This window comes from Chiloscyllium plagiosum, chromosome 43, assembly GCF_004010195.1.
Source record: "Chiloscyllium plagiosum isolate BGI_BamShark_2017 chromosome 43, ASM401019v2, whole genome shotgun sequence".
Lineage (NCBI taxonomy): Eukaryota > Metazoa > Chordata > Chondrichthyes > Orectolobiformes > Hemiscylliidae > Chiloscyllium > Chiloscyllium plagiosum.
The window spans coordinates 1,530,480-1,543,441 of NC_057752.1; the positions used below are offsets into that span (position 1 = coordinate 1,530,480).

Here is a 12,962-nt window from a genome sequence, read left to right on the forward strand (position 1 = left end):
GGATTCCAGTGAAGTCCTGTTCAACACTTAAGTAACTCTGTAGGAAACTATTTATTTTTAAAACTGTCAATAAATACAATTAATTCGCACTTTCCCATTAGGTAAACTATGCATTAACTCCAACATCAACAGCAGTGTAAGGCATGTCAGTTTTCTCGAGTTCAGTGTGTTTATAAATAGAGATCCATGTCCTAATAGTTTATAATAATACCTTGTGTATTACTGTACTTGGTGTTAATTTGATAAGCATGTCTGTTCGTGGGCTTTCAAGTACAAAATAATCTCGTGAGGTGTGAAAGGGTTACTGGAAGGCTGTCTGACTTCTGGGAGAGACTGTGTGTTTGCGAGAGAGGGAAGAGGGAGTGTTTCACCAACACTTGCAGTGTTCAATAAAGTGGTAGCGGTGCATTTCGCCTCCTGTAAACACGAGGTCGCACCGAGATTCAGTCAGTTCCTCTCTGTCAGGCTGGGAAAGCGCTTCTGCGGCACCAGAGGTGTGCCCTCAGAAATGTCACCTCTGCTGTGCGTGTGCTGTCTGCTCCTGGCAACCCGGAGCTCGGCTTTTAATCTGGAGACAACCAACACGATCGCCAAGGAAGGAGAAACAGGCAGTTTGTTTGGATTTTCCGTGGCGTTACACAAGCAGACGACCCCGAACGTACAGAGCTGGTGAGTTGGAAGTATACTGTATTGACTTTGCAGTGTCTGTTATCCGCGCCAGTGTCTCCTATTGCTGGTTCAGGCAAGAGCAAAATTGCAGATTGACCACCCCATTGTTTGTTGTATCACTAGGAAGAATATTTAAAATCAGGAAAGTAGAATATTTCCAGGAGACACCTCTGCCAGAGCCAGATGAACGGTTCAAATGTTTGTCAACAACTCTGTCTTAATATCAACTTCCTTTTGAATTCAAAAAATGTATCTCTGCGAGTTTCCAAAAAAGGCAATGCTTGCACTTCTCGACACGTCCCAACTCATTTTGTATCCAGAATGAAAAGTCGTTCTCATATGTTGACTGTTAATGTGTGCAAAATATTAGTCAATGATCGTGTTCTATTTTGTTGCGCATGTAACTGTGAGACTTGCAAAGTGCCAGAAGGGGATATAGTGTTTAGTAATTTTACTGCATCGTTAAAGTTGGAGCTGGGCAGCACACACACTTAGAAGGTTGATTTATTCATTGCACTTGATATATGAGTGCGTGGGATCTTACAGATTGCACGAAGTGGACAAAGCATTGCTTTATCCCGCGTTAAAAGGTCGGCACAGTGACGGAGGGGGCTGTCTGGCCCATTGACTGCCTCCAGCCCTCCTCCCCAATTCGCTTCATGATCCCAAAATCTGGGCGTCTTGGTGGGACCAGCTCATGAATTATTTAAGGCGTGCTTGACACACATCCACACACACAGCAGGCCAACAATTCCACAACTCACCAGCCAAGCCAGGGCTGAGATCCCTCCAAACTGAGTGGGGACGCAGGAGGAAGCCGTTCACTGTATTTATTGTCATGCTAATAAATCAAATACTGCACCCACTTCGTGGGGGAATCTGAACTCAAGTTGGCCATCCAGACTTTAACATCTCAACACCGGACCTTTTATAACAGCAGCTTGCATTTATAGAACGCCTCTGGTTCCAATAAAATATTCCAAGACGCTTCCCAGCAATGTTCTCCAACAGAATTTGATACAGAGCCACATAAGAGGCTGTTAGAGCAGGTGAGGGAGGTTTTATAGGAAGAGCCAGAAAGGCTCTTGTGGCACAGTGGTAGTGCTCCTACCTTTGACCCAGGAGGCCCGGGTTCAAGTAGCACCTTCTCCAGAGGTGTGGCACATCCTCTCTGAACTGGTTGGTTAAAAGTACCGAAGGCAGAGTGGTGGGATTTTTCACGAGAGGGATTGGGAAGAATTCCAGCATTTAGAAAGCACCGTTGCCACTGGTGGAGTGATAATGTTGGGGGTGAGCAAGAGGCCAAATCTGGAGCATTTTACGGCTGAAGGCAGGGTGGGGGCAAGGGCCATGGAGTGCTTTTACAGCCAGAATAGACATTTTAAGAATAAGGCGTTGTCAGATGAGGAGGCAATGTAGGTCAGTAAGCAGAAAGATGATGGACCCTGGATCCCTGGCACTGTGAGGCAGCAGTACTAACCACTGAGCCACTGTGGAAGATTTAAGAAAAATAGAAACATAGGACTTGGGAGTAGGAGTCGGCTGTTCAACCCTTGGAGGCTGTGCTGTTATTCAATGAGATCATGGCCAACTGGTGTGGTCTCAACTCTACTTTCCTTTCTGCCCCATAACCCTCGGCACCTTTATCTATCAACAATCTAACGAACTCAGCCTTGAATAAATGGAATGACACAGGGCCCTGTCTGGGGAAGAGCATTCCACAGCTAACAAACCTCTGAGAGAAAAATATTGTCTTTAAAAAAGGGAGATCTCTTATTCTTAAACTGTATCCTCTAATTCTAGTCTCTCCCACAAGAGGAAACACTTCCCCACTATCCACCCTGTCAAGTCCCCTCCAGATCTTGTATATTTCAGTAGGGTCACCTCTCATCGTTCTAAAAGGTAATGGGTATAGGGCCAGCCTGACCAAGCTTCCTTGTAAAAGAAGCCCTGCATCCTAGGACTGCTTCGATTGCAATGACATCTTTTTTCAAATAAGGAAACCAAAACTGTATCCAGTTCTCCAGATGTGGTCTCAATTAGGCCCCGAACAGCTGTGGTAAAACATCCCTATATTCTGTTTCCCTTATGATCGGTGTCAACAATTTAATTGCTTTCCAATCACTTGCTGTATCTGCACACTAAGTTCATGTGATATATGTATCAAAACTCCTGGATCCCTCTGTACCACTGAGTTCTGCAATCTACAGCTTTCCCTTATGCTTGTTTATTTTTCCAAAGAACTTTAATAAATTTGTTCAAAACAAATCTCTTTCACAAAACGGGGCGGCATTGTGACTCAGTGGTTAGCACTGCTGCCTCACAGCACCAGGGACGATTCTGGCCTCAGGTGACTGTCTGTGTGGAGTTTGCACATTCTCCCCGTGTCTGCCTGGGTTTCCTCCAGGTGCTCCGGTTTCCTCCCACAGTCCAAAAATGTGCAGGTTAGGTGAATTGGCCATGCTAAATTGCCCATAGTGTTAGGTGCATTAGTCAGGGATAAATGTCAGGTCAGGGAATGGGTCTGGGTGGGTTATTCTTTGGAGGGTCGATGTGGACTTGTTGGGCCGAAGGGCCTGTTTCCATACTGTAGGGAATCTAATTTTTAAAAAAACCGTGTTGACTTTGCCTGACTCCATAATGATTGGCTAAGTTTTCAGTTATATTGCCCTTAATAGATTCTAGCAAATCATGTTGATGTTATATGAGATGTTAGTGTTGGTTTTCTGGAATACTGTGTCCAGTTCTGGTTACCCTACTGTAGGATGGATATCATTAAATTGGAGAGGGTTCAGAAAAGATTTACCAGGATGTTGTTGGGAATGGAGCCTTTACATTATAAAAATAAGCTGAATAGACTGGCACTTTTTTGACTGGAACTTAGGAGTCTGAGGGATGATCTTATAGAGGTTTATGAAATCATGAGGGGCATAGATAAGGTGAATAGCAAAGGTTCTTTCCCTAGGGTGCAGGAGTTCAAAACTAAGGGCCATATTTTTAAGGCGAGAGGAGAAATGTTTAAGGACATGAGGGGCAACTCTTTTTTTGCACCGAGTGGTTCGTGTGTGGAATGAACTGCCAGAGGAAGTGGTGGATGCAGGTACAGTTAGAATATTTAATAGGCACTTGGATAAGGCCATGAATAGGAAAGGTTTAGAGAGACATGGACCAAATGCAGGCAAGTTGGACTCATTTAATTTGGGAACATGGTCAGCACCTGTTTCTATGCTGTATGACTCTTTGCCAATGACTCTAGATGTGGGGAAAACTGGGCTCCAATTTCCTGCTTTCTGTTTCCCCCCTTTCTTGAATAAGGGTGTTACACTTTCTCTTTTCTAATCTGCTGTGGTATTCCAGAGTCGAAGGAAATTGAATTGGTTATAGCCAATGCCTCGACCATCTCTGCAGCCATTTCTTTTAAGACTCGAGGATGCAAGCCATTTAGGCCTGGGGATTTATCAACCTTTAGATCAAATATTTTTCCTGGCACTTTGATGGTGATAATTGTATTATGTTCCTCCTTTCCTTTCATGTCTTGGTTTTCAATCATCTTCGGAAAGTTTTGTAAGTCTTCTACAGTGAAGACATACATAAAATGTGCAGCATTTCTATTGTTTTCTTGTTTTCCATTATTAATTTCCCGCTCTCTTTCTCAGAGAACTGGCACTCACTTATTCATTTCTTATTTAAGAACTCTTACTCAGTTTTTATTTTGCTGGCTAGCTTGCTCTCTAACTCTATTTACTCCCTCTGGATGGGTCTTAAAATCTGCTCAATGTTCGGACCTGGTGGAATGGAAATCAATGCAATCTGAACAGGAAGAGGCCATTCAGCCCCTTTGAAGGAGGAGAAAGTGAGGACTGCAGGTCAGAGTGGAGGGTGTGGTGCTGGAAAAGCACAGCAGGTCGGGCAGCATCCGAAGAGCAGGAGAATCGACATTTCAGGCATAAGCCCTTCATCAGGAATTCAAACGTTGATCCTCCTGCCCCTCGTATGCTGCTATTCAGTCCCTTGGGCCTGTTCTACCATGGTGCGTTAGCAAGCCTATGCTGTCACCTAGAAGATGGATAATGTTCCATGGGAGAGGAGTTCTGTTGGTGTGAGAAATCTCGAGATCAGTGTGTTTCTCAGAAGCAAGCAACATAAAACACATCATTAGGTTTCTGTATTCACTAATAGCTCATCATGTCTGTTGGCCATTTGAAAAAGACAGCTGGCAGTTCCTTTCGGAAGCTCGCCCAAGCGGTCCCCAGGAACGTCTTGTTTCTTCGAGGGCTGTGGGAAAATATCTGTGTGGGCGTGGGGCTGTTCGATCCGAAGAAAGCACATTACGAACCGCTCCAGTGTAAGCACTGAGTACTGCTGCGTGGATTAATGGCTGAAGGAAAGCAGACATTTGTCTCCGCTGGTGGTGCAAAACGGATTCAATCACGAATAGTAGGGAAATCAATAAGGGAACATGAATATTCATAAATACTGTAATGAGCACACACCCAGAGTCGAGAGTATGCATCTGCTCTCGAACACTCCCCGTCTCCGCTTGCTCGCTGTTACGGGAGGTAATCATTACCAAAGGGAGACCCTGGAGGGAGATATTCAAGGACACTCCCCACACCCACTGGAAAGTGGTTTCGAGCGAAGCAGGGGCGATAGCAGGGTTGCACAGTGCATGAACACGGGCCAGCCGCTCTCCAGCTCAAACCACTGGGAGCCCCTACCGTTAATACACTGGCGAATGAATGGGACAGCCCTGACCTTTTTTGGTAATAGCGCGCTCATTGCGATTGCTGGTGGCCGGGCAGAGTTATTTGAAGATTGCATGGCTTATTTATTTTTGACTGAGCCCAGGAACACGTGTCACTCACGTTATTAACTCCCATTAGGAAATACTGCAAAAAATATCCCCGGGACAGTTAGACTGCGTCCAATTATATATCATTTAAGAATGCAGGGTGTGCATTGTGAATCATTCCTTCAGCGATAAACGTTTCCTTATTTACTCCCTTTTTCCATCTTATTTCATTTCAGTTGACGAATTTTTATTTCCGCTGCTTTTTTTTTGCTGTCTTTTTACAAATATATCCTCCCCCCCTCCCTTTCCACATTTCGCCTTCCCAAAGGTGCGGCTTTTGCTGCAGTTACAGTTCGGAATGCTAGAGAAACTCAGCAGGTCTGGCATCATCTGTGGAGAGAGACAGAATTAGCGTTTTGAGTCCTGTAGCCCTGCCTCAGCAAGGTGGCTGCTTATACACATAATGGTAAGGTCCTAGGGAGTGTTGCTGAACAAAGAGACCTTGGAGTGCAGGTTCATAGTTCCTTGAAAGTGGAGTCACAGGTAGATAGGATAGTGAAGAAGGCGTTTGGTATGTTTTCCTTTACTGGTCAGATCAGAATATTGAGTACATGAGTTGGGAGGTCATGTTGCGGCTGTACAGGACATTGGTTAGGCCACTGTTGGAATATTGTGTGCAATTCTGGTCTCCTTCTTATGGGTGGGGGAGTCCAGAACTAGAGGGCATAGGTTTAGCGTGAGAGGGGAAAGATATAAAAGAGACCTCAGGGGCAACGTTTTCACACAGAGAGTGGTACGTGTATGGAATGAGCTGCCAGAGGAAGTGGTGGAGGCTGGTACAGTTGCAACATTTTAAGAGGCATTTGGATGGGTATATGAATAGTAAGGGTTTGGAGGGATACGGGCCGGGTGCTGACAGGTGGGACTAGATTGGGTTGGGATATCTGATCAGCATGGACAGGTTGGACCGAAGGGTCTGTTTCAATGCTGTACATCTCTATGACTCTATGGCTCAGTGGTTAGCACTGCTGCCTCACAGCGCCAGGGCCTCAGGCTGTCTGTGTGGGGTTTGCACATAACCCCCCCACCCCCCACCCGTGTCTGCGTGGGTTTCCTCCCACAGTCCAAAGATGTGCAGGTGAGGGTGGATTGGGCACGCTAAACTGCCCAGAGGGTTGGGTGCATTCATCAGGGTAGGGGAATGGGGCTGGGTGGATTACTCCTCAGAGGATTGGTATGGACCTTGTGGGCCTGTTTCCACACTGTGGTCCAGAGTGTGGTGCTGGAAAAGCACAGCCAGTCAGGCAGCATTCGAGGAGCAGGAGAACCAATGTTTGGGCAAAAGCCCTTCATGTGATGAAGGGCTTTTGACCGAAACGTCAACTCTCCTGCTCCTCGGATGCTGCCTGACCTGCTGTGCTTTTCCAGCACCACACTCTCGACTCTAATCTCCAGCATCTGCGGTCCTCACTGTTTCCACACTGTAGGTAATCTAATCTAATATTTAACCCTGGTTGAGGAGGTGGTGTTGGGTGAGAGGAGAGATGGAGATGGAGCCCAGAGAGAGGCAGAAAAGGAGCTGGCAGACAAAGGGATTGTAGATAGTAGGTCAGGAAAGAAAAATAACTTAGGTGGAAATGGGGACTGTGAGTGGGTGAAAATGGGTTGGCTGTGCTAAAAGCAAAAGGTTTTGTGATTTACACATGAAAGAAGTGAAACTATCACTGTATTCTAACAGATGAAAGGCTTAACAGACAATCAATTTTTCAATGTATAATTTCAGTTACATCACACTGCAAATTTTTGCTATAAATCCTGTGTTACAATTGAGCCCTCCACTATCACCTGATGAAGGAGCATCGCTCCGAAAGCTAGTGCGCTTCCAATTAAACCTGTTGGACTATAACCTGGTGTTGTGTGATTTTAAACTTTGTACACTCCAGTCCAACACTGGCATCTCCAAATCATAAAAGCAACTCATGGCACTGACAGGGCCTGGGGCTATAGGGTAGGTAATAGACACGGAAGGGGTTAGTCAGTCTCAAATGGTTAAACTTGCTGTCAAGTCCTGAAGGCTGGAAGGTGCCCCAATAGTCCCTGTCATCACCAATCTAATTTGTCGTCTTCCTTGGCTTATGGTCAACAATCCCTTTGTGTGCTGAGCCCTTTTTTCTCTTTCTGTGGGCTCTGTCTCCACCTATCCGTTCACTCCCGCCCCTTCCACAGCCCCCATCATCAGCATCAATATGACCTTTTCACAGCTGCTTCTAGTTCTGGACTCGACTGGACCTGAAACAATGACTCTCCCCCCCCTGCCCTCCAGTCCCCATCATCAGCATTAATACGCCCTTTTCACAGCTGCTTCTAGTTCTGGACCTTTTCTCTCTCTGCTGAGCTTCTTCAGCAATTTCTGGTTTTGCTCCTTTCAGATTTCCAGCATCCCTCAGTTCTTTGTTTTATTCTGCGTCAGCAGGACCTCTGCCCAAGCTGCTGTCTTTCTTAAACAAGCCAAAGTCAGGGAGTATTGCCAGGCTATTCGGCCATGGGGGTAGCACAGCCCAAACCTCTCCCTCCCTCACATTCATGATTTACATGTATTATTTAACCCCTGCTGTTTTCTCCTCCACCTCCTTCCTTGGCCTTTAGACACTGAGACAAATCCATGTCCGCATTTCCCCTTTCCCTGCTGTTGGTTAACCCCCCGGACCCACCCCCAGCCCTTTCAAATAATCGCACTCCCTTTGTTTTGGCATTTCTTTCAGCTGCTTTTGACCTTTGTTTTGTAATTGTATTCATGGGACGTAATTCTGCTGGTGCTGGTGCTGGTGCTGTGAGCCATGCTGAAGAAAGAGTGTGGAGTTTAAGTTCTCTCCAACTGCCTCCCCGTGTTTAATGCTCCCCCTTTTAAACATCTCGATGGATTCAGGAAGTTTCCATACAGATCAGCTGGATTGATTATCTTGTTCCCTGGATCCTTCCCAGTAGACATTCCCCTGGGCTGTTGTGAGAAGGAGCAGTCAGTCTTTAATTCGCTCTCTTTATAAGACACTGTTCGAAGGGCTACTTCAAACATCTGTGCCCAGATAATGTGACTGTCCCGGGGGTGCTGTTGAGAGACACCTCACTCGACAGAGATTTAGTTAAGGAACAGATTGCAGGAACCATACGGCAAGGTTTAGGGCTGCAAAGAGCACAGTTTATAGGCCAATGCATTCCATAACCAGTCAGTTTTTCAAGAATTCATTGTAACTCCTGATTGATGCTTCCAAAACTGATGTGCTTCCCCCTCCAAATTGTTCAAATAAGTCATTTGAAGATCCTTTATCAATACTGTATCAGTCTGAGGAGAAACTAGACTGGGGTGTTTGCAGTGGTGGCATCATAGGGTGGACTTCACTGTTTATTGCAAGACATTTGGGAGATGATGATGTCAAGCCAGGCTGTTTTCCTTTGCATGGAAGCAAAGATGTCATGTGACACTCAAAGTTGATTACTAGTGTATCCCTGTCCTGGTTGGCTGTGGAAGCCACTATCTGGATTTGAGCTCTGTTGGAGCACTGTTAAAACATCTTTAAAAAAATGTTGTTCAGGTATAAACTCTGTGTCAAAGTCAGTGTTTATTGCCCAATCCCTAGTTGCCCCTTGACAAGGTGGTGGTGAGCTGCCTTCTTGAACCACTGCAGTCCATGTGCTGTAGATCAATGTAATTAGGGAGGGTATTCCAGGATTTTGCCCCAGTGACATTGAAGGATATATTTCCGAGTCAGGATGGTGAGTGGCTTGGAGGGGAGCTTGCAGGAACGGTGTTCCCATGTATCTGCTGCCCTTGTCCTTCTAGATGGAAGTGATTGTGTGTTTGGAAGGTGTTGTGTCAGGAGAGTTGCTGAACTGCTGGATATGACACACCACAACAGGATTACATACAGTCTACAGTTCCGATGAAAGGAACCAATGTTTCTTTGAGCAGTCATACTCCTGAATATTAGCAGTCAAATTTCAAGCTCAGCCCATCTTTCAACCTTCCAACAGCCCTGTGGCTCAGTGGTTAGCACTGTTGTCTCACAGCACCAGCGTTCCAGGTTCGATTCCAGCCTCGGTTGACTGTCTGTGTGGAGTTTGCACATTCTCCCCGTGTCATTGTGGGTTTGCTCTGGTTTCCTCCCACAGTCCAAAGATGGGCAGGTCAGGTGAATTGGCCATGCTAAAATTGCCCATAGTGGTAGGTGCATTAATCAGAGGGAAACAGGTGACTCTTTTGAGGGTCGGTGTGGACTGGTTGGGCCGAAGGGCCTGCTTCCACACTGTAGGGAATCTAATCTAATCAAATGAAAGGAGCTCACAGACATCTTTGTCATTAAGTTTTAAATCATTATTCGGATCCCCTTTCCTCTTGCCTTCACCTTATACCTGTGCCTTTCTTCTTCATATCCTCTCCAAGTGCATCCTGTTTGCGGAAGAATAAATATTGTCCCAGGACATTAGGGTAATCTTGCTGCTCATCTCCAAATGGGGTCATGGGACTGTTTGATGTCGACCTGAACCAGTAGGCAAGGCCTCAGTTTAAAAGCAACACATTTGCCAGTACAACACACTCCCAGAAGTGCACTGGAGTGCTCGCTCAGATTATGTATTGCTGCCTTGATCTTGAACCCACATTCTTCTGATGAGCAAGTGGTCCCCTGGTCTAAGCTGACAACTTTACCTTAGCTTTTGTGAGTGAGTGCGTACATATACATGTACAGAAAGGCACTCACTGGACTTGGAAAAGGACTACCTCAATTATCTGAGCCTACAATCAGCAATTTCTGCTCGCTAAGCAATAAAAAAGCTCTCAAGATCAAGTCACTGCGCAATCCGTGGATGGCCTGGCAGTCTTACCAGTTCATTAAGAGTATGAAGACTCAAGACTGCTCTGGAAAGGAAAACAAGACAGACATGTCCTGACCAAAAGCAAATATGTGTGCAAATTTACGTGTACGGTGGCACTTCATTGTCTAGCAACAGAAATCTGCCTTGAAACTGGGAAATGACTTCTGAACTATTGACCCAGTGAATACAGTAAGAGCAGAAAGGTAATTAATTTAACATCTAAAATAAAAAAAAATTACATCTGTCTTGAAAGCTGCTGAGCTGGTCATTTAGTTGTGTGTCGGAGCATGCCTGCCAATAGAAATTTCCCATTTCAGATGATTAGAATGTGCTCTGAATTCTTAAAGACACAGCGCAACTTACAGGTCCCTGGAGTGTGTGATTTTCATTAAGTGAATGAATGTCTTCGATGCCAAATTAATTTCTCTCAGACCCAGGCAACTTGCTCTTTCTGTATGTGGAGCTGAAACCCTACACATTATTTCTGAAGGTGCACTTGATCATACATTGAAATTGCAAGTTTTGAATGAAATACAGATAGGTGAACTTCTCCATTTCTATAAGGCAGTTAATGAGTTGCGCCACCTTCATCCAATTGAGTTTTTAGTGGATGTGATTCCGCAAGGCACTGCTGTACACCTCAGGAATCATTTTTATTAAATGTAGCTCATTTTCTTCATCCAAGTTATGAATATATATTGTAAATACCTAAGGCCCCTGAACTGATCCTGGTGGCATGCCACGGGTCACAGCCTGCCAACTTGAAAATGCCTAATTTATTCTTGTTCTCTGCTTCCTGTCCATTCTACGTCCGTGCCAATATGCAACTCCATGAGCCTTTGTCTTGCCTATTAACCTTATCGGATTTAGGGAGAAAAATCCAGAGCTTAGAATGTAGGCAGCTGAAGGTATAGATAGACAAGGCGAAGGGAATTTTGAGTTCAGCTGCAAAGCATCATGTGGCTTGTCAACTTACTGCTTTAGTTCACACAGGGTAGGGGCACTACTGTTGTATACAGGCATTGGGGGGAGAAGAAACAGCTGAGGTTCTCCTGGAGAGAGCATGTGTGTGGAAAACAGGCAGGCATGAGTTGAGGCTTGCTTGTGGCATCCTTCATCACCTTTGGGAAAGGAGACCAGGGAACCACAAGGCTGAAGGGCTTAGAGACATATACAAGCATGGTCACCTGCTTGATGTCAGTGCAGAAAGCAAATCAGCCTGACAGCAATGCACAAGCTAAAAACGGAAAGAACTGCAGATGCTGTAAATCAGAAACTAAGACAGAAGTTGCTGGAAAAGTGCAGCAGGTCTGACAGCAGCTGTGAAGAGAAATCAGGGTTAATGTTTCAGGTCTGGTGACCCTTCCTCTGTTCTACTTAATTACCGAAGGGGAAAGCCAGTCCTGAACTTTAAGGGTCAATAATCTTTCATGATTTCTTTTACAACAGTACAATGGAGAGTTCTTGATCCATTACACTGTGTTATGAAGTACTGGGAGATTAGAGAATCCCTACGGTGCAGGTGGAGGCCTTCAGCCCATTGAGTCTGTATCAACCCTCTGACCAGCATTCCACCCAGACCCACTACTCAACTCTATCCCTGTAGCTAACCCACCTAGACTGCACATCCTTAGACACAACAGAGCAATTTCCCACGTCCACTCCACCCTAACCTGCACATCTTTGAACCGTCACCCAGACCCACTACTCAACTCTATCCCTGTAGCTAACCCACCTAGCCTGCACATCCTTAGACACGACAGAGCAATTTCCCACGTCCACTCCACCCTAACCTGCACATCTTTGAACCGTCACCCAGGCCCACTACTCAACTCTATCCCTGTAGCTAACCCACCTAACCTGCACATCCTTAGACACGACAGAGCAATTTCCCACGTCCACTCCACCCTAACCTGCACATCTTTGAACTGTGGGAGAGAACCGGAGCACCCGAAGGAAACCCACGCAGACACGGGGAGAACGTGTAAGCTCTGCACAGACAGTCACCTGAGGCTGGAATCAAATCTGGGTCCCTGGTGCTGTGAGGTAGCAATGCTACCCACTGGGCCACCGTGCCTTCCTATCTGAGCTGGTCACTGAGCTTTCCCTGAGTATTGTTTATAACCAAGAAGCTGTTTGAAGAGATCTCAGTTGATACATTGGAAATGATAAAGAGCCCAGTTCTTTTGTGGGGTTGGGGAGTGAACCAGCTAGGAAAAGCCTTGACCTTACCACTTACATAACAGATTGACAAAATTATCATTCAGAATTACTCTGGTCCTCTTAGTTAGGGCTGGTTTTCTCCTTTCTGCCCAGATATGTTTTTTGTACTATTTTTCCACTCACTTCCATTCACCATTTGGTGTAAATTCATACCTGCTCACAGTTCATACAGCCGTGGGACAAAAATACGATCATGCCATTATATCATTATACCTACTGTACACTAACTTACTGAACTGTTTACAAATGTGACATGGGCACACCGAAAAGTGTTTCAAAACACTCAGAACATCCTCAAGTTTAATCTCTCAACAGTGGCTGAACATAATGGGCAGTGACAGGTGTTTTCGCTTGGCTGGGGAATCGAGGGCGTGGGCAGGGGGCTGCACCTTCTCAGCAGAAGGGGGCC

General features: G+C 45.6%; 1 protein-coding gene across 1 annotated transcript in view; it reads left to right on the forward strand.

Moving 5' to 3' along the window:
- Positions 1-374: 374 nt before the first annotated feature.
- Positions 375-12,962, forward strand: part of LOC122543254 (integrin alpha-7-like) — a 152,848-nt gene continuing 140,260 nt past the window's right edge. Inside the window, exon 1 of the mRNA XM_043681725.1 lies at positions 375-669. Within this exon, the coding sequence (XP_043537660.1) occupies positions 509-669 (161 nt within the window). The 5' untranslated portion in view covers positions 375-508. The remainder of the gene's footprint in view (positions 670-12,962) is intronic.